Genomic DNA, 21,913 nt, shown 5'->3' on the forward strand with positions numbered 1-21,913 from the left:
AATGTCAATACATATCTCTTCATTTGATAGAAACACCTAAATAATCACCTGTGCAAAACAAATAATGTACAAACATCATATTTAAATAAACAAATAACACTTCAAATCATGTTAATAATTGGATTAAATATGTTTTTCATCCCTTAAGTATCACACGATTTTGGGTTTAGTCCATACTCGAAACTTTGATGGTTTTTAGTCCTCGTAGTTTTAAAACTCTTATTATTAGTCCTTAAAATTGGACGGCGTTAACTTTTAGTAGATGTGGCAAACGGCGAGGCCACGTGTTATGCCAGCTTGCCTTTTCACTCTCTACCACGTTGCTTGGGCCGTTCGTCTTCTCCAGCAGAGCAGAGCCTCCATCGGACCAGCCGTCGTGCCGGACCTTCCGCTCAGTCCAAGGCGTCGCCGGCGACACCAATCGCCATCGGGACCATTGTCAGCCGCCGACAACACCAATCACGTAGTTTGTATACAATTATCTGATTTGTCTTGCAGAGTCTTTTGGTGAACAGTAGCATATTGAATTTATATTGTTCTCTGAATTGTCTTGCACAGTCTCTTGCATAGTTGCCCTTTCCGATGCCATTTGGTTTGTGTAATTTTTGTTTGGGGTGGTGGAAGTGGGACGATAATATCTATTTGTTGGGAGCTTTATTGCTATGACATCTAGGGGACTGAAGATTTGTTATGTTTTTGCATTGTCTGTAGAGGAATGCTATGAAGTTGTATCCTTAGACAGAAGTTGTGCATGTTGAACACTGATATTGTTTAGTCTTTCCACTGTGAAGAAAAGTGCAGTAAAAGAAAAATTACTTACCTATACAATAGTTTTTATAACTAAAGTCAATGATACAACATGACTCTTTAACTTCTTTTATATCTTTTAGGCTTTTTGTATTGCTTTTCTCACGGTATTGTCAGTTTTCCTGTACACAAAAACCAATCTATTATTGACACTTTCTCGGAGGTGTTATTGACTTGTTGCAATTACACTCTGTACCTTATTTTAGTAACATGATTACTTAATGTTAATTATAGGAGGATGGTTTTCTTCATTAGTAATCCATTTATGTTGTTGTAGAGGCTTCCTCCTGGTGAATGACATTGTACAAATTGCACCTGTAAATTTTGTGGCATAGCCACTAGGACTTATGAAAAAGATGATGCATTTGTGTATGTCCTACGGACATGCAACTTATGTGAGAAAAAATGTATTCACTTTCTCTCATTTGTACTTGATGTTTCTTCAATATGTTTATATCCCTTATTTATTTTTTCCTTTGACTTCATTAAGTTATATTTTTCCTTTGCATAGATCATGACTCTTGCTTTGAGGAGATGGATACCCATCCTAATAACTTGAATACTTCAAACCTTTCTTTTTGTGGGAAAGAGTGTAAAGAGGTACCTCTTACAGTTGTTTCTGGTTTTCCAAGTTCTGAAATATAGCTTGAAAATTGCATATTTCTTTAACAATTTCATACTGTATAATTCAGCATCCATGAGTACCACTTATACTTCTGTACTAGTCCGTGGAATTTGTGTTTCTTTCAAGACTCTTAGAGTAACTTTCTTTTGGAGGATTGTGTATTTTAATTGTTTCTCAGTATGAAAATTTTCCAAGGAAGAATAGTAAAAATAGAAGTGAACGTTTGTTGTGCTGCTATGGTAAGGCCTGACTTGTTATTATTGTTATTGTCGCAACCGGAATCGCGACGGGACAGCGACCCGAAAAAACAAACGGGTTTGAGAAAAAGATTTGTGGAGTTGCCACCATAATTTATTATGGAAAAACTATGGAAAACCAAAAAATAAGACATGGTCTACGAAAATAGATTCTCAAGTTCGGGAATCGGTTACGCGTAAGGAAGGTATTAGCACCCTATCGCGCCTGCCCAAAGGCAGTACCTTTAATTAAATTTAATAAGCTGACGTGGTTTTTTTTTATATTTAAATTTTCCTAAAAATAAAAATAAATAAAATAAATAAATAAAAAGTTATTAAGAAAACAAAAAAAAATATTTTTGTTTTATGAACCCGACAAGGATTGACCTTGGTCCTACGTACATCCATTTATAATGGACAATCAGGGATCACGTAGTTCTTTATCTAGAAAAAGGTTTGTGAGTTTGTTCAAAAATTATTATGGATTGATTTAGATTCTTGAAAAGTGAACACAAAAAAAAAAGATTTGGTTTAAAAAGATTGATATTTTTTGTTTTTAAAGATTTTGTATTTTTTATTTTTAAGAACGGTGGGAAAGAGGAAAGAAACCAACCAATAGGTTCACGCGTACTTATACTTCAAAAAATCATGATTTTTAAAAGAACGTCATTTGTGTATAAAAAAAAAATAAAACCTTTAGAAGAAAACCTTCAAATTGCAACAAAAAGATAAAAAAAGGTGTGAAGATGACATACCTTTTCAGCTTTCAATACTCCCTAATTCTTCCTTGATAGTTTCTGTTGGCAGCTCTAGGGTGATAATTCACTTTTCTCTATACTCTCTCATACATTTTCTATCTCCATTATTTCATAGTGTCTCTCTTTTTTTTTTTGTTTTTTTTTTCTCTATGACCGAGTGCGTATTTATACACACATTGTAATATTATGGGAATCTTGCCTTAATTGTGAATTAATTGACAATAAAACAAAATAGGGAAAGAATTGCTTTAATTGTGTATTAAATAAAACAAAATAGGGAAAGAAATGGTCATGATGGCCAGAAAACAAATAATATTCAAAAACAATGATTATCATTATCGTCAGAAAATCATATTTTCCTCTTTAAAAGCAACTGATGCAACAAATCACATTAATATACCATTTTAATTATTGTTTATAATTATTAGAATAATATTAATTCAAATTATTACCATATTAAACTAACATTTCAAAAATATTGTGTTTGATATTATTTTATCCCTTTTTACCCACCATTAATTATTCTTCTATTTTTTATTTTTTTATTGATTTACTTACCCGGACGAAATTGGGTGTTGACAGTTATATTGTACTTTTACAGCTTTCTGAACACTTGAAGAAATACCTTGGTACCAAGCATGAACTAGACGGGGGGTTTTCATGGTCTCTCATTCATAGAACAGACGAAGACTCAGAGGCAGCTTGCAGGGGAATTACCTAGAGAGTAGAATGCAATTCAAAGTTGGCTATTGGTCTGTCAAAGCTTCTTTCAAGAACGAGTGCACGGGGAATTTTTAGATCATTTAATATGTCCTGAAAAATAAAAATTATTTAAAGGTGAAAAAGGGGCGAAAAAACTCAATAGAAATGCTCATCACAGTGACTTGATACTCTAACCAGTTGTCGAGGACGGTGGTGATCATCCTGGTTTATGGCTCGCGGAGGTTGGGCTCTCTCAGGCAGCGATTGGCGGAGGAACGAGAGAGCTTCTCTCTCGCACGCGGAGAAAAGGCAAGCAGGGAGAAATCTACGCTGCGGCCGGCAATGGTCCCGGTAGGCGATTGGTGTCGCCGGCGACGCCTTGAACTAAGCGTCGGCACGGCGGCTAGTCCGATGGAGGCTAGGCTCTGCTGGAGAAGACGAACGAAGTTCTCAGGCACAAGCAACGTGGCAGAGAGTGAAAAGGCAAGCTGGCATAAGACGTGGCCTCGCCGTTTGCCACATCTACTAAAAGTTAACTCCGTCCAATTTTAAGGACTAATAATAAGAGAAACTACGAGGACTAAAAACCATCAAAGTTTCGAGTAAGGACTAAATCCAAAATAATGTGATACTTAAGGGACGAAAAACATATTTAACCCTAAATAATTTCTTGTTGTACAGTAAGACTATAACAACTAACCACATAACGTTGACTGGATAACCACATATTTGACCACAAAATATGACACTTGTCCATCTCAAACATTTTCTTTTTTGTACAAAATGACAGTCACAAAGAACCACATCACATGATTTGGATAACCATTTACCGCACCAACAAATCAGACCGCGTTAAATCATCTGTAGAACTTCCTTATTGTGCAGAATGACCAAAACAAATAACCATATAATTTCATGTGGATAACCAGTTACTGCACCAATACAACAAAATACCGAAATTGACTATATATTGAGGCAACAATTTTATTCTTCTTTATTTAGCTTATTGAAATTCTTTATATGCAATTCACACAATTACTTTCCAAACTTCGAACAGAAATCAACCTGAATTGTTTCTACATCATACATACTCACTCTTCACTCTTTTTATTGATTTTCATTCCCAAAACTCTCACTTTCCTCTTATCCAAAACTAGCATGTGCAAAACTGGAAGTTTAGTGCATGAAGCTTCAAATCAACAAATTCAATATTGATACACCATCCAAAGTGCAAGAAAATTACATAGTTAAGAAGTAAAGCAAAATATACATTTGTGAAAAAAATTTGAAATTTAAACTAATAAAGGAAACAACTCATACTGGGCTTTCAAAATTAAAGCCTTATTCCATTTACTAAATCCACCTTTAACTCTACTCAAGAAGCCTCTTGTAAAAACAACCTCTATCTCGAGAACTTAGATCCAAAAACAGAATCACTCTCCTCATAATTGAAGATGATGGTAAAAAAAACACAATAAAAGGTTCTCTCCACTCTACATCTATCGTTCTTATAAAAGAAAAAGAAGAAAAATACCTACAACCTAACTCCTTTTATGTAAATGCAGGTTTATACTAGCATGACCCTCAACCCCAGCCTCTTCCAATTGACCTTCTTGCTTGGTCATAGGATGACTGTATTCAACATTGCAGGCTATTACGATGGTTTCCTTTTCACACAATAGTGCGACAAGTGGTGTGCTCTGGTTTAGAGCTCTTCCAAATGGGCCTCTTTCTTGGTCATAGGATAACTCTATTAACTGTTTCATGTCCTTAAGATGGTTCCTTCTTCTAATAATGTTGCGGCCAGTGGTGTGCGAAGATGAGAGAACACGAGAAAAGACAAGAGAGATAAGGAATTGGGGATTTTGACAAAACATATAACGTAATTAATTTTAAAAATAGTTTTGTTTCTAAAATTATCCTTTATCAGTATTTTAAAAATGGACTTCATACCGTATCAAATGAATGTAACAATTACTCGTCATGTAAAAAAATATCGTTCTTCTACCAAAAAAACTCCTTCCAATCTATCGTCAAAGACGAAAACAAACCAATATTTGTATTTTTTTTTGAAGTTCAGTCACTCTTTCACCTCTCTATATTATAACTATTTAATTTACGGAATAAGCATTTTAAAATTTAAATATTGTAAAATTTATTTTCATCGCGAACAATATTACAAATTAAGCAATCATTTCATTTTTTTAAATTAATTAAATGATAAAGTGTATTTAGTCTATTAATTTTCCGGGAATTTGAAATTCATCCATTTATATCAAACTTTGGTAAAATTTAAAAAATAATAAATAGTATTCTTAACTTAACTATATATTTTTTTCAAGTTAAGCGATTGATTTATTTATCAATTATTTTCTTATATATTTCATGTAGAGTTTAAATTATTTACACATTCCAGTTAAAAATAATTGTTTAATATCTAAAATAAAATTAATGTAATTGAAATAAAAAATTATATTTATTTATTTTTAAAAAGTATGAAATTTTAATTTTGTGAACAAATTTATAAACTATAAATATATTTAAATTTAAATCATCAAGTGGTCTTTGTATTTGTTTCAAAATTTCAATTTGATTATCAGATTTTGAATAATTACAATTCAGTCATTTTCGTTAATTTTATTGAAACGGACTTGAAGGAGCTATAATAGTCCATGAATTACGATATTACTAAAATGGCTGCTATTATGCTTTGTATTCTTCTATGAATTTGAATGATTGTAATTTTTTTGTTACTAATATTATTATTTGATGCACAAAAGAAATTGTGGAATTACTTGCCAAGTAACTGGTTGACCGTTATAATGTATATAAATTAATAATTTTTAGTCATGATTTAATTCTAAATTTTTTTCATAATAATGTATTCATTAATTAAAATATCTTAAATCATACATTTTTAATAATAATACAATAGTATCATTTTAAAAAATACATTATTCCCTATTTTCGTTTTTAACCAACATCCTAATTTTTTGTACTATTCTATTTAATTTTTAAAAGTATATTTCAAAACCTTTAGATTATTCAAAGCAAAATTTTTAAAGCTTGTCTTCTCATATATTTTAAATTCAAGTTCCAGAATTCTTTTAACATACACATTTTAAAAATAATAAATATTAAACAATTAACACTTAAAAAAAGAGATGTGTTATTGGGTTAATTCTTATATTTTAAAAAAAGTTGAAAATGTTGTGATAAGGACTAGTTTGCAATTTAATATTTCTCCACTGCTCCAAAATCGTCTTCCATATTCTATTTTTCTGTTTCTTCCATCTCCAATTCCAATCCATGTTTGCTTCGGTGAGCAACAGCAGCATCAATATTTTACGCCGCTGCGGTCTCCTCCGTCCACGTGTCCTCACTGTTGGATTTTGCTCTCTCCTGCACAGGTTCGGTGCTTCATCTCCGATGGACAATGGCAGCAATAACCACTTTTCCTCTTACGCTCACGCCTCTCCCAGGTAATTTCTCGTATCTCCTTCTCCTTCCTCCAAACTCACCAATTTCTCGTTTCTCTTTTCGGAATATGGTATAATTGTTTGTTAGTAGTAAATGAGTTAGTTTTTCATTTTAATTAGCAATTATATAAGAACATAATTGCTGCTGTTGTAGGTGTGATAATGGATTTCATTCAGACTCTTCTTTGTATTATCTTCTTCTAGAATAAAATTCAGTTCGGATTATTTTGGCCCAAATCCCCTACGTCTTAGAATTGGGATTCTTGGAATTACTTTCTTTATATCAGAATGCCTCTGTTCAAATGCTGTGAATTTCGAAGGATTTGTTCGGTTTAGGGAATGCGATTGTGAATCGAAGGCTTAGATGATGTTATCGATGTAGCTACGTGCAATGGGAAGCTACGTCGTTTTTCATATTTGGAATTACGGTTATATCATTATATTGGAGATTGCCATCGTTTTGTTGTGGGTGAATTATTGTGATTGAACATTTTGATGTTTTTCACTACTCAAGGAGATGAAATAGAGACGTTTTGTTGGCTTTACATGGTTGGTGATTCAATGCTTCTCTTGGACAATGATACAATGATCTTGAAGTATTCTTTTCTAGTGTACTAAACTCTTGAAGATTGAAGCTTAAGATGTGCGGTTTCATTGGTCTGTATACATCAACTTTTGCTTGTGATTATAGGATTGTAGCTCTTATTTCATGGAAATGGGTTTGACGTAACAAAAGCTACTTTGGGAGCGTGCTCCTTCCTATGGCTGGACTATCGTAACTTTGACCTTAAGGACAAGGTATTTTATTTTTCTTAATGGGGGAGGTGAGGTAATGTAGTGATTGTTGAGTCTTGTGCTGAATTTGTCTAGTTGGTTATAAGGACAAGTGTTGATTGTAGCTGAAAACAAGGGAATTGGATTGGATTTGGAGGAGGAACTGCAGATCAAAAGAATTTAAGGCATGTAAAACAGTAAAACGAGAAGGAAGGCAAGGAATCAATTAGTATTCCTTCTAAGGGCTGTACTAGTCTTCCTCTTTACTTTAGATTTCTATCCCTACATCTCTCCTTCAAAGTTTTAATTAGCTTCATTATAATTCTTCTTTAATTTTTGTATTTTTGACTGTATCTCCTTCAATGTAATGGAATTCCTACTTCATTGTTGTGGTTCAAGACTATGAATAAGTTTCTGTCATAGATTGCTTTACATTATGTACACTTATCAATTCACTCAGTAGCTACCATCATGGAATCAATCAGGAGGTTTTATGCTTTTTGATATTTATGTTCAATTCTGGCAGTGGCCGTGGAAAGGCTTTTGATATGAAAAATGATAGAGAAAAAACAAGAGGGCGTGGTGGTGGAAGTGGCTCAGGAAAGGACAAAATTGACGTTCTTGGTAGGCTCCTGTAAGCATTACTTCTCTCTAATGATTTTTTATTTTTCATAAACATTGCCTTTATTTCCTTCCTTCATGGCTGCCAAATGTGACTTTCATCAGTTGTTGTGTTTTGTTTTTTGTATGAAATATCCAGTGGCATTGTTATTCTTTTTCTGTGTGGAAAGAAGTTTGGGAAAACTACGGAATTTGTTTGCTTCAGATTTCAGCAACAGAGCCAATGAGCTTTGTGATTGATAGGTTTCTGAATTGGAAACCTATCTAATTCGCACTATCACACACAAAACAAACAGAAAAAGAGTATGAACTGTATATTTTTGTATAACTGCACAGCCACACCCACCAAGAGAGCCAAGTTTCTCTCTCCACAGGATAGGAATAATCCTGTCTATACACGAATACAATTCAAAAGGTGTCCAATATCAGAATACAATAGCTCTTTTATAGGAGCTTTATTTCCCGCCCAAAAACTAATACAGTTATAACTACCTAACGCTTCTCCCCTGCTTTATTCCCTTTTCTCTTTCTTTCATAAACTATCCATTTCCTATCAGTGATATATCTTAATTAAGCTGTTTTTTGCTTGATTCTTCTAGGAAGTAAATACTCTCAATTTATCTCTGTTGAATATGTGCAGGACACGAATTTTGCGACATATGGCATCTGAATTGAATTTGAATATGCGAAATGATGGTTTTGTGAAAGTTAATGATTTGCTAAAGCTGAATATGAAGACTTTTGCTAATATTCCATTGAGATCACACACTGTTGATGATATTAAGGAGGTCAATTATTTTCATATACTTCTCTCTTTCAGCACGTGTTCATTCCATTTTTATTCTGCCTTGTCAATACGTTTATTTTGTAATTAGATTCTTGAGTCACATTATCTAAGAAGCATATGGGTGAAAATATAAAGGATATAAGATTGTCATATTGTTGATAATAGATGAACTCTTCAATTTTTATTCTTATGAAGCATGGAAGATCACTTCATTGTATTGTGTGTTAAAGATAAATTCCTTGTATTTATGTAGAATTTTAGAGGATTGATATTTGTCTTTCTCTTGTAAAAGCAGTCAGAATATGGCTAACAGCTTAAGAATGTACCTGATCCATCATTTCTGCTTTCAGCAACTAATTCTGCTATAAGTTAATAATTTAGGAAATTGACTAGGAACATTAGCAGGGTATTTTTGTGTCTTGCAAAGAATTTACATGTTGATTATATTAGTGGTTTTGACCTACTCTTAAATTTTAACTTAAATTTTAGTACTGTACGGGGCTTTTGTTGCCTTTGAATGACTATTTATGCTTATATAACTTTTTTTGTCTAAGTTATACTTATTTGTATTTGGTTTTATTTTTTCATTCTTGTAAACAACTTGTTGTAACTCCATATTGTCATATTGTGAATTAACTGAAAGAAAAACATTTTATTCTAAAATATCTTTTGGTTACTCTCTTAGGCTGTTCGAAGAGACAATAAGCAACGGTTTAGCCTCATGGAAGAGAATGGGGAACTATTAATACGTGCAAACCAAGGCCACACAGTAACGGTAGCGTATTCCTCTTTATCAAGTGATGAAAACTTCATGTATCCAATTTACTTTTGAAGTGTTGAAGAAATAATAGAACGTCAATTCTATACCTGGAATGCAACATGTGGTTATGCATCTAATTTCCTGTTAAAATTTTCTTTTGCCATTGTCATGTTAAGATGCCAATTAAAAACTCAACAATGCTTACTGTCTTGTGTTGTACTCACTTTCATTTGTCAACTTCCTGAGTTTTTTGTTTTCTTTATAAGAATGCGAATATGACTTCCCTTATATATTCATTTCTTTCATGGTTAAATGAAGTCCAAAGCACTTTAGATACAAATTACACTATTGTTCCTCAGTTCTGAAAATAACACATTTGTCGTGTGAGTTTTTTCCTTTTATGCCTTTAGACCGTACAGTGGAGCTAGGCATGTGAACATAATCGAATAGGACAGTCTGTTTTATTCTATTCACTTTTCTAACCTTATGTTCTGTTCTCATTTTAAACTATACCAGACATAGAACAGAATTCGTATATTATGCTTTTTCCTGTTCCAACCTGTTTAAACAATGCCTTAAGGTTGATGGAGATATAATAAAACAAAAGGTTTAAACAGAACAAACATTAGATGGAATCGGGATTGTAGCAGCCAGTATTCTATCTTGAAAGCCAAGAAATATTTTTAATAAGTATTATCAATGTTTTATGTTGTTAATGAGCTAAACCTTTTTTAACCCTGGGCTGCATATTCTCTTAATATATCTTTAAAATTTCCAGTCAAGTGACAGGAAAAAATTATGCCTGTAATGTTGTCCCCAGCCTTGCCAAATTCTGTTGCTTGCCTTTTGCTCTTAAGCATATGTGTCACTAATACTTTTTCTGTTTCCATTTTTTTAGCAGTTAAAAATAGTAAAATAATGTTGTCACTTTTATGTTGAACTTTTGAATCTTGAATTCATTTAACTTTGTCCATCTGCCCTTACACTTATTGACTTTTCATCTGCAGACTGTTGAAACTGAAAGCTTATTGAAACCAATCCTTTCAGCCGAAGAAGTTCCAGGTGCATAATCATTAGATTTGGAATTTTTTAACTAAACTCAAGCTATGATGAACGCTGTACATAGCAACACACTAATTTCTGAATGTTATGATGCTATGTACATATTTATAATTTAAGTTTATCACTTTAATGGTGGATATGTTACAAACTTAATGTCTTCCAACAACCTGATATTATATTAACACAATTTTAATTACTTAAGATCTGTACATCTGCCTTTTCAACTCATTCTGTGAATTTTTTTTTTCTGTATTTATATTTTATTTGTTTCATTTACTTGATTTTGTTGTATGCAGTTTGTGTCCATGGAACCTACAGAAAGAACTTGGAATCAATTCTAGGATCTGGGCTGAAGCGCATGAAAAGATTGCATGTTCATTTCTCTTGTGGTTTACCAACAGATGGAGAAGTAATTAGTGGTAACGTGATATACTATTTAAAATGAATCCTATTTAAATATTGTAGTTTACATTTTGATATTTTTGTTTAAAATTTTAGCTAGGCAAGTTAATTTTCCTTTAGGGGAATATTAAGGATGAAATTTTGATACTTAAATTTAAAAGCCAGAAGGAGTGACACTGGATATCTCTGTTTTTGTTGATAATGTATCTTTGACCAAATGTGGAATCCAAACGACCAATTTAAAGTTTTCCTTTTATCATCTTTGTTCAAGAGTTTTCACCAAGGCCAGGGTAGTAGAAATGCTAAATCCTACTCATAAAAGGGATTCATATAATAATTAGCCCAACATCCAAAGTTATATGGGATTACCTAAATCTTTTGGTAAGCTTGGAAGAAAAATGTTCGTATACTTTTATACTCCATTAGTAACTAGTTATTTCTCTGCAAATGATTAACCATATTAATATTATAAATGGTTGTTTTAATATAGTGAAACAATACATGTCTCAGAAGTACCATTAATGATCACAGCTTGGATCTAGTTGCATCTTTTAAGCCTTTCACAACTTATCGTCGATTGGAGGGTGGAGACCTTTGAACTGGAAGTCTCTTTGGTAGATGGCAGTGGGGCCTCAAACTAAAGTTTATGAGAGAAAGAAGAAAAGGGTTAAGAAGAGTATAATTGGGAAGGAGAATTTTGTTAGTGAAGGAGTGGAGGGGGCTAAATGGGAAGCTGTCATGAGGGGATTGGAGAGGCAGAGCTGGGGAATCATGGAGGGGACATGGTTATGAGGGGGCCAGGGAGTGAGGGGTATCACTGTAGGGTGATTGTTGTCACTCTGCAGAAAACATCCTTTGAGTACTTTTTCTTTTTGCAGTTTCTATTGCTTCTTATGGTAATTGGAGTGTAATCAAGGCTAGTTCCTTGAGTTTCAGTTCCTATCACTCCTCTTGGTTTAGATGGGAATTATTATGTTCTGTCATCCCAATCGTCCTATGAAATTAGTTTAGCATATGAAAGCACTAATCTTTAGTAGTATCAGCTATTTCCTTAGAAGCATTAGGCTCTAACAGTTTGGCACTTAGACTTGCTTCCTCACTGTTCCAATTACTCATCTTTTTTATTTTGATTTTCCCAGGTATGAGGCGAGATGTCAATGTTCTTATCTTTATTGACGTCAGAAAAGCATTGGAGGGTATGATAAGACAATATTCCAAACAATGTGTTCTTCATGCGAACAACCTCATCTTGAAATGTTAATTTCTTTGTTGTTTGATGATGGTAAGTAAAGACTACTGATTGCTTCTTGATATGTTTTTTATCCTATTTCAGAAGGTATGAAGCTTTACATTTCTGACAACAAGGTAATCTTGACGGAAGGTTTTGATGGCGTTATTCCTCCCAAATTTTTTGAGAAGATAGAATCATGGCCTAGCAGACAGCCTATTCCCTTTTGAAACTCTCAGAATCATAGTAAATTGAGGATTATTAGATATGATTGTGTAAACCTCTTGCAAGAATTATTATTTGGCTTCTTGTTTCTTTTGTCTTCTTAGAGAATTCAGTTACGTTACTTTGGATAATTGAGTTATTATTCATATATGTAGAGATAGTGTATTATGTACCATTATCATTATATCTTGTTGACTTCTAATCACTTATAGTTATTTGAAAATTATAGGAGTTACCTTTCAATGACTAAATACTAAAATTATTTGGTTTTTGAGTATTGCAGTTTAGGTATATTTGTTTGTTGCATTAAATAAATTTCTTCTCGTGTTAAATAATCTGTAACTAAATGAGTGAAATATATTTTTTAATTTAATTGGGATGCATTGACAGAATCTCTATCAGCGAAAACAAAAAAAAGGTGCGTTGATAATATAAAGAATTTTTATATCATTATTTTTCATGGATGATAGAGTATAATAAGATTAATTTTTAAAATAATTCTCTTAAAAATTTCATATAATTTTGTTTAATAAAATTTACAACTCAAAAATATAAGAGTGGAAATGTATCAAAGTTTAACTATTTATAAGTGTATATTTCACAAATTATTTACCACAGAGAGGTCATGTAAACATATTTCTACGGCCATTTCCATACTTGGTTTACAATGTATTACAGGAAAGAGTAATCTATTTTATTTGTAATCAGTTATTTAACATATCAAAAAGATTAATTTCATCAATTATTTATTATGTTATCCCATAAGAGTAGGATAATCAACACATTAGTTGTTTGATAACCTTATTACCAATTTATTTCTCAAATTTTTGAAGTAGTTTGTTAAAGAAAAACACTTGTGTAAGTATTGAAGTGAATAAGCTAAATTTTAATTTTAATTAATCATGGTTTTTTTATTTAATTATATAAATATTTCAAAAAATTCATGCAATATTAATTTGCCTCAAATTTGACACAAATTTCAAAAATAAATTCACAAAATATTCTGTAATTTCTTAATTCTAAATTTGAGTATGTTATAAAAGGCCAGAATTTGGTAAATAAAACAATTACTGAAAATTTTAAAAGATTAATTATTTACTATTTACTATAAGAGAATAAACATTTATTATTTACTATTTACAAAATAAAATCTGTACTTACAAATATATTATATTAATGAAATAATGCTACACAATAATAAAATATAGAAAAATTAATATGAATTGCAAGACATACATTTATATTATGCAAAACAAATGTATGCAAGCTGACAGACTTAATTCTCATCCCTAGTTAAAAATATTAAGGAAATTAGAAAGTCTTTGAAAACATGGCATCGATGTGTCATAAATTAGAAAAACGTAGACAAACTTTCCACCACAAGAAATAAAAATTCTCCAAACAAGAATGATTGATTGTAGATTGAACTGAGTTAAAGAGTAAACAAGTGGAGAAACTAAAGAAGTTGAAGATGATACGGGGTTAGTTCCAATCATCAAAGAAAAAAAATTACTTTCAATGATGATTTTGTGAGATTTGTTTCAATGAGATTTGTTCCAATCATCATATCGTGTCTTGAGATGCCCATCCTTTCTTCTCCAATTCTTGTCGCAGTGCCTGACACCAACCAACACATTTAGTGAATCATACAAAAACTGAACAGGTATTTGACATGATTTGAGGGAAAAGGAAGTTTTTTGTCATGCAAACCAACAATTTTTTATGTAACCATAGAGAAAGCACATGATAGGAGGATAAAACAAACCATACCTTTATTCTTTTCCTATTCAGATCAAAATCAAAGTTTCCCAACCGAGATGCAGATCTATACTCCACAGTGGAACCCTTATCAGGTCGAAACCAGAACTCAACATCATCCACAAACTGTTAAAACAAGACAGAGAAAAGGAGAAGGAAATTAAAGATGGCTCTTGATATCAGCTAAAATATTTAAAATGGTTATTTTTCTTTTTCATGATTAATTTCTTTAGATGTAAGTTACACATACCCCCAAGATTGAGCTTTGATACTCTACACGGATATAGTCTTCTTTCCTTTCAACTATCTTTGGTGTAAATTTGTCTGGTGTTGTTGACTCAATCTGTAAAAGCAATCCAGAACTGGTTTTTAACTTACATGATTGAGAAAGTGCAAATATACAACTATTACGACCCAGTTATAAGTTACAAATTAGAAAAAGATTAGCATCATAATTAAAGTTTAGATCTAATTTGATCCTACAAAACAGACTCACAATTAAGATGAGTGTTATCTCCACTCAAATAGTATGATTTAACTAAATCACCAGTTAAAGAAAGATCTTCAACACTGTTTTTTATATAACTCTTTGTTATTAGTAAAATTTTATTAAAAATGTTCAAATTATGCAGGTTTCACTCCTAGTTGAATGAGTTTCCTTTGTAACTTTATCACTTTCAATAAATTGTAACCAAAAAACAGAAAAGAGAGTGTAATAGAAATAGTTAGTTGCAAAGTATACTACTTACTAACCCTCCATTGATAAATTGTTATAAATTATAATCAATGTTGACAGAGTAAAGGAAGGCAAAGAAAAATTCAATCCAATGACATAATTCATGATTTCAGTTCAGTTAGATTTTCTTACAACGTCTATCAGTTCCTCCATTGCTTCCTCTCTGCTCACAGGCTTTTTCCTGCCTTCAGGATTATAGTTCCTGATAAAGAAGGAAAATATTAAAACAAAGTGACATCATGATTCATCTATGTCCAATAATAAAGTTTGGAATTTGGTGGGACCATACACAATACAAAGATCAATCTACAGAAAAGTTTCTTTTGTCTGATAAAACGAAAAGTAAAGATTGCACAACTTTCACGCAGTTTGAAACGTGATAAATTGTTCCAAGTGCACTTTGTTTATTGCAACGTGATTCTCACAAGTATTTCATAACATCTTTCGCACGAAATCCAAAAGATAAATAAACAAACCCTGAGTACTTATCTCCTAAATTTGGCTTACCAGATTGTTCTCAGCACGCAAATTTGACACAACTTGTCTTATCCAAAAATCAAGGCTCCTAATGGAAATACATCATCTTTGAAAATGCTTGAAAAACTTAATTAGACTTATAATACAAGTATTTTTGCAAGTCTAGGTGTTTAAAATAACTTTATGATGTTTTTATGAGTTGTTTTCAGTTTATTTCAACAAGCTTTTCAAGAATAGCTTGTGGAAATAGTTTAGAACCTGTATTGTATTAAAATAATTTAATCACAGTACCAACTTATACATAATTACCTACATTACGAGCACTTAATCCATAAACACTGAACTAAGGTGTTTAAGTTGTTTATCTAAACACAACTAAAAACTTGCAATTAATTCACATATTCATATAATCCCATAAAACCAATACTAAAATTAAAATGAGGAAAAGAAGGGAGGTTTTACCAAGGAGGAGCATAATGTGTGCGATCACTGATATTCTCAGAAGTTGATACACAGTTCTTAGTTGCTGGACACAGAGCTAATGCTGGTGGGTTTTTCTGCACTCCAAGATAATCAGGTTTTTTCCCACTGCATGCGCCACCAAAACACAAAACCCAAACCAAATTATCTTCTTTAACAACCACCCATTTCCAACAAAAAGCAAAACCGAAACTAAAAATCAAAAGGGTCTCAATACCCATCAACAAAATCAAATCTTGAATTAAATTTACATTAAAACAATACATTTTTTATTCAAAAACAAAGGTAGGTTACCTGAAGTTGAAGATAGCACCAATGGTCGCTATTTCACTGCTTCTCAATATGAGTTCTCTTCAATATTCCAAAAAAGAATTGAAAAGTGAATAAATTTTAGAAGACGGTTAAGAACAGTCATGAACATCAATAGATAAAAGTAAGAAAAGCAAGAGTGCGAAGAACCTTCGGTTGATTTGGTCGGTGGGAACATCATCGTGGTGCTTCTGACAGAACAGAATGCGAGGAAAAGGGGAAGCTCTGGTTCTACCATTGTTAGGTTTGGTGCAAACCTTGAGGTAGCTGCAGAAGGAGCTTGAAGGTGTCGCTGAAGCCATTGTTTGGAGGAGAAAGTGACGAAGGTTTGAGAAAATTAAGGAACTTGGGACTATTTATGATCCGAAATTGAACAATGTGATACTTAAAATATTAGAGAAGAAGATGTGAATCATGTGATGAATAAAAGAAAGTCGACGGTGGAAATCTTCCTCTCAGCACCATTTTTTTTTATTTGGATTGGATATCAAGAAAAAAATATATTTGAATGTTTAATCAAGAAAAAAAAAAGAGGTTTTTGATGTTGAATATTTTTAGACTTGATTTAAATTGATGAATTCAGATTCAATTTTTTAAAATGTATAATTTTAGTTTTCTTTTATACTTACATCTATTATTTATGAATACTTTTCTATTGTTGCAAAATTGATAAAAAGAAAACTATATAGTATGTAATAGTAATTTTTCCTTTTATATGACAGTTTTTTACTGTCATAAACACATCAGAAAGACTAAAGTATACTCTTCTTAATTGTAAAGACTAATTAATCAGTTCTAAGGTACCCTGATGAAAACCTAGATTAATAGAAGAAGTAGAAGAAAAAACTTATATTAGAATACATATGATCCTTGTAAAAAATATATATATTAGATATATATAATATTATAAATTGAGCTGATGTAACTTTATAACATATCCTTCTTAAATCAACACTAAATTATATCCTATGTGAGTGAAATCATAAATTCAATAAATCTACACTTCCTTTTTAAAGATTGTTTTATTTTAGAATAATTATTACAAAACAATTTTTATAAGAAATTCGGTTGAGGAATTTCTCTTCCTAAGAGGGAAGTCACGAAGTCGCACTCATAGAACTTTCCTTCTTGTGCAAGCTCAATCTCCCGCTCTCTCCTTTTCCATCTGGAAACAAGGTTTCAGTTTTACTTATTTTTCTATTTTGTTAAGAATTAGACATTAATAAATATCGATTATGAACAAAATAATATATTTAACAAACATAAAGTGAATTTTTAAATTTATTTTTCCAAAATGAGTTTGTAAAATTTACATTCACATATATATATATATATATATATATATATATATATATATATATATATATATATATATATATATATACTTAAATTAATCTTAATATCTAATTAATAATTGATGTAACACTTTCAATACTTACAATTTTACTTCCCCTTATCTGAGCTTCTGGTTTTACTTCAATATCACTCATTTTCCAGGAAAACCCCGTTTACAATGTTATTGCCTTCCCTTTGATATTCTAAATTTCATTAATTCTGAATGTATAAATTCGTTATGTTTTGGGTGTAAAGTCGAGTTATTTCCGTTCAGAGGTGTACTTGTGAAAACAGTCAATAAATTGTCCGTTCGGTAGCTCAATGTAATAATAATAAATTCACAGTAAATACTCTTACCTACCTCTTACCTTTAACCTGTATTTATAGTTTTCGTCGTGGGTTTGGAATTAGCGGAATCTTGATACGGCCCAATCCCAGCCCAATACCTTTAATCATTATTTACTTTAATCTTTGTAGGAATACCTGATTATGGACTTTCGTCGGCCGTTCATTACTGACCGTCCAGCTAGGTTGATCACATGGTGGCTTTATGGTTGTCCATCCCATACGATACACACAGGTCATTCATTATCAACCGTCTGGCTAGGTGGATCACATGGTGGCTTTATGGTCGTTCGGCCCCTATGGTACACAGGCCCCCCGAACCCTAAGCAACATAGTTAATGTAGGGTTCTAGTTAGATTGCCCTCAGTATGTCATGGAGTGGCTTGATGGTCGTCCGCTCTATTTTGGGATGGCCTCTGGGCGGGAAAACACGTGTCGTGTGCTCGTGTGATTTCAAATTTGAGTCGTTGAAGCGCCCTCGAATCTTAGTCGTTGGACGTGTTGTTTTTTAACGGTTGTGATGTGTCAACGATTTTCAAAATTTTTTCTATAAATAGGTGGGTAGGGACGTTGTCACTCTCACCTTTTCCCACTTCTTCTTCTTCTGCTTCCGGCTCAAAGCATTCTTTTTCCCTTTAGGTAATAAATGACAATTATTGATGTCACATCGTCGTTGGAGTTGTTGGGCAGAGGTGACGGGGGTGCAGCGGACAATGGCGGTCGGTCTTCTTCTCCTGATTCAGTGTCGTCTTCTTACCTCGAGAGGTCCGACGGGGACGGGGATTCACGTCCTTTATCTCCTGTACACAGTGGGGAAGAGGAAGTAGAGCCCTAGTCTCCTGTGTATATTGCGGAGAGAGTGATTAACGGGGTGGCCATCCATCTGTTAAAGGGGGGCATAAATATCGACGACGTGGGTCCGGTGCCGGTTGATGGCTTGTCGATCGTTCGGGGTGATGATTGGGTGTCTCACGACGTAAGTCTCTATGTATCGGAATATGGTACAAAAAGAAAGTTGAAATGGCGGGTGGACAATCTATGGATTGCTAGAGACATTGAGGACGCCCTGCTGTTACGGTTGGGTGTTAGTCGAAAGAACGAGCGGGTCTTTCACGGGAAAGAGTTGAGCATGAACGACTTCTTTTTCGTATACACCTACTTGTTTAGCCAACTTTTCGTTCGGGTTCCCTTTACCCCCTTTCAGTCGACCGTCCTCCGCGAACTCAATGTCGCTGCTTCGCAGCTGCATCTGAACGCATGGGCTTCGGTTCAAGCATTCGTAGCAATGTGCTATGCCCTGGGGATAACTCCTACCGTTCCTATCCTTCTACATTATTTCGACGTCCGCCCTCTCGCGAAGCAAGGTTGTTAACGTTCGTAAAGGATAGATATTTATTTAATCCCTTTTCTCATTCTTTTAACAATTTTAAAGACCAATACTTTATGGTCATAATAAGGGAGACCGGTCGATCCGAATTCCATGAGGAGGCCTCGAAAAATAAAGGCTTATCCGGTCCTCCTTTTAAACCCGACTGACCTAGAGGCTGTGAGGATCATCAACAACTTGCCCCGCCACCTCTCTGCCCGCGACCTTGTTAAATGCCTTGGCCATGAGGATTCTCTTCTTTTGCACTTTTTGTGTCCTTTTCTGATTCCATCTCTATCCCTTTTCACTTCTTTCATCAATTTCATCTAAAAACCTGCAAAAACAAGGAAATCAAGCATAAAACCTGTCCAACTCTGTTATTTCCAATAATTCAACAAAATCATGAGTTCAAGCTAATTTCTAAGTCATAAAGGTTGTAATTGAAGTCAATTTTAAGTATAAAAATAACAGTTTTTTAACTGTTATAAAAAACCTTTCTAGATTATTCACAATGAGTTCAACCAAAGTATATTCTCAATCAAATCCTATTGTGTTTAATCATGTCTATTCTTAAATCGCCTAACCAAATTAAAAACTAATCAATTAAAGTAAATTCTCAATTGATTATAGTTGAAATTATTACTACCAATCAAAGTACATTCTCAATTAATAGTAAAAACCATTTAATCATATGAAAGTTCCTAAATTAAATCAAAGTAGATTCTCAACTAAACCTAGAAACCCTAGAACTCATATAATCAATATGCATGTAGATTCAAACACATTATGATGCAAAAATCTTTGCTTTTAATTTGATAGAGAGATGAAAGACATAGAGAGAGAACAACTTAAATCAATAATCAAAATAAACAATTGCATTAACTCAATCTAACCTCAAAATCCATAATGGAATTACAGCAGAATAACCCTAGATGCTTAGCTCTCCATGAATGGAGTTGAATACAAGATGAAATAAGAGAGAGAGAAGTGGTGAATGAATGAATGAAGTGAAGTCAAGTCCCTTTTCTGCCTCCCTTGGGTCTCTTTATATAGGGCTTGATTGGGCTTGGACTCTTAATATTCAGTTGACAGAATCTTTTATCTTATATCTTCCAAATAACTAAAAGATTTAGATAATTATAACATTATTTGGAAGATATTTTCTGTTGATATTCCGAAATTAAATTAATTCAACAACTGAATTTTATCTTTTAGCTTTTCTAAATTTCCAAAATTGCACAAATACCCTGAAATTTCCACTATCTGCACTTTAGCCTCCTTTTTAATTTCTGAAATTACAGGAAAGCCCCTCACTTGACCACCTTTTACCAGATTCAAACATCATTGACCATTTTTTACTCAAGATGACGCGTGATGACAAATTTATGAACACCGAAAAACGGCGCCAAAAACTTGTTTAACCCTCGGCAAGTGTGACCGAATCGTATCAAGTAATAAACTAGGTAAGACCAAGTATCGTTTTCCCAAAGGACTCACGACCTAGTTAGTTATATGATTTGTTGATTATTCAAGACTTGTGAACAAATTCTTGTGGTTTCAAATGCAAAAGACAATAATTAAACATGTATGCATGAGTTTGATAAATGGGAAAAGAGGAAAACAAACACGGAGTGAATTATATGGATGAGTATGTTGTTGGGGAAATCAATTTCATCTTATCCACTCTCATATACTTTTAGGAATTCATCATTCTTTTCATCAATGTTAATGCCACTCTCTAAATCACCTTGCAAGAAAGCCTATCCTTAATTACGAGTTCATACAATTCCTAACATCCATAATAATTAATTCTGAAGCATAGAAGCTTAAAGGCAACCAACCTCATATCCCTATGTCTAGGCGATATTACTTTTGGGAGAAATTCCCCGGATCTAGATTTTACCGTATGTGTCCATATCACTAAAATCAATAATCATGACATCAAATGAGTTAAACAATGCATGCTTTGAGCAAAGAGGAAAAACCCTAACTAATGATGAAAGAAAGCATGTATCTCAAATAAGATGTTTAAACACTAATTCCATATATGAGAGTTTCACAAGATTACATTGATTCCCCAACAACAAGAAAGGTTTAGTTCACCATATTCATGGTGAAACTAGATGAACAATAATGAAAGAATGAAAGATAGAACCCTAGAAAGATGAGAAGGTAGCCTTAGCATCCAAGATCTTTCTCCAAGGGGTGGAAAGGTGTGTGTTTGCTTCGTCTCCAGCCAAAGATACAAACCCTAGGAAGTCCTAAAGCTTATATACTATTCACAATATTACAGAAAAGTGGGCCTAAGACCAAAATACCATCGCTCAGCGGTACTAGCGCAAAGTCAAATCTCCCCTCAGCTGCACTTTCACCCTTCAACGGAGCCAACGTGTGTTCCTGAGTGCCGCTCAACGGTAAACTAGCGTTGAGCGGTACTTACGGTTTTTCTTCTTTTGCACTTTTTGAGTTCTTTTCTGATTCCATTTCTATCCTTCTCCACTTCTTTCATCAAATTCACCTTAAGCCAACGTGTGTTCCTGAGTGCCGCTCAGCGGTAAACTGGCGCTGAGCGGTACTTACGGTTTTTCTTCTTTTGCACTTTTTGGTTCTTTTCTGATTCCATTTCTATCCTTCTCCACTT

General features: G+C 33.1%; 2 protein-coding genes across 5 annotated transcripts; one reads left to right on the forward strand and one right to left on the reverse strand.

The window, feature by feature from the left end:
• Positions 1-6,381: 6,381 nt before the first annotated feature.
• On the forward strand, positions 6,382-12,616 carry LOC108346356 (uncharacterized). Of its 4 annotated transcripts, none has more exons than XM_052868846.1 (10): positions 6,471-6,610; positions 7,299-7,405; positions 7,489-7,566; positions 7,908-8,015; positions 8,643-8,790; positions 9,475-9,564; positions 10,557-10,611; positions 10,908-11,030; positions 12,153-12,209; positions 12,347-12,616. In XM_052868846.1, the coding sequence occupies exons 4-10, from the start codon at positions 7,930-7,932 to the stop codon at positions 12,469-12,471; spliced, it is 684 nt and encodes a 227-aa protein (XP_052724806.1). In that variant the 5' UTR covers positions 6,471-6,610; positions 7,299-7,405; positions 7,489-7,566; positions 7,908-7,929; the 3' UTR covers positions 12,472-12,616. The 4 variants fall into 4 exon arrangements, with proteins under 4 accessions (XP_017440917.1, XP_052724806.1, XP_052724808.1 ...); XM_052868848.1 differs by having other exon boundaries at positions 7,507-7,566; XM_052868847.1 differs by lacking the exon at positions 7,489-7,566.
• A 1,069-nt stretch (positions 12,617-13,685) lies between these two features.
• On the reverse strand, positions 13,686-16,666 carry LOC108347164 (uncharacterized). Its single transcript, XM_017586317.2, has 7 exons — positions 16,377-16,666; positions 16,212-16,268; positions 15,900-16,025; positions 15,093-15,162; positions 14,475-14,567; positions 14,237-14,350; positions 13,686-14,083 (listed from the first exon to the last, which is right to left on the reverse strand). The coding sequence occupies exons 1-7, from the start codon at positions 16,526-16,528 to the stop codon at positions 14,030-14,032; spliced, it is 666 nt and encodes a 221-aa protein (XP_017441806.1). The 5' UTR covers positions 16,529-16,666; the 3' UTR covers positions 13,686-14,029.
• Between the last annotated feature and the right edge of the window lie 5,247 nt (positions 16,667-21,913).

This window comes from Vigna angularis, chromosome 9 (genome assembly GCF_016808095.1).
Source record: "Vigna angularis cultivar LongXiaoDou No.4 chromosome 9, ASM1680809v1, whole genome shotgun sequence".
Lineage (NCBI taxonomy): Eukaryota > Viridiplantae > Streptophyta > Magnoliopsida > Fabales > Fabaceae > Vigna > Vigna angularis.

Excerpts from the sequence above, each read along its gene's own strand:
- LOC108347164 (XM_017586317.2), bottom strand. The coding sequence starts at position 16,528 with ATGGCTTCAGCGACACCTTCAAGCTCCTTCTGCAGCTACCTCAAGGTT. Across the intron at positions 16,269-16,376 it reads ACCGACCAAATCAACCGAAG|AGAACTCATATTGAGAAGCA; the intron begins GTTCTTCGCACT and ends GGAATATTGAAG. Across the intron at positions 16,026-16,211 it reads GGTGCTATCTTCAACTTCAG|TGGGAAAAAACCTGATTATC; the intron begins GTAACCTACCTT and ends TGGCGCATGCAG.
- LOC108346356 (XM_017585428.2), top strand. The coding sequence starts at position 6,438 with ATGTTTGCTTCGGTGAGCAACAGCAGCATCAATATTTTACGCCGCTGC. Across the intron at positions 6,611-7,907 it reads TACGCTCACGCCTCTCCCAG|TGGCCGTGGAAAGGCTTTTG; the intron begins GTAATTTCTCGT and ends CAATTCTGGCAG. Across the intron at positions 9,565-10,556 it reads ACCAAGGCCACACAGTAACG|ACTGTTGAAACTGAAAGCTT; the intron begins GTAGCGTATTCC and ends TTTCATCTGCAG.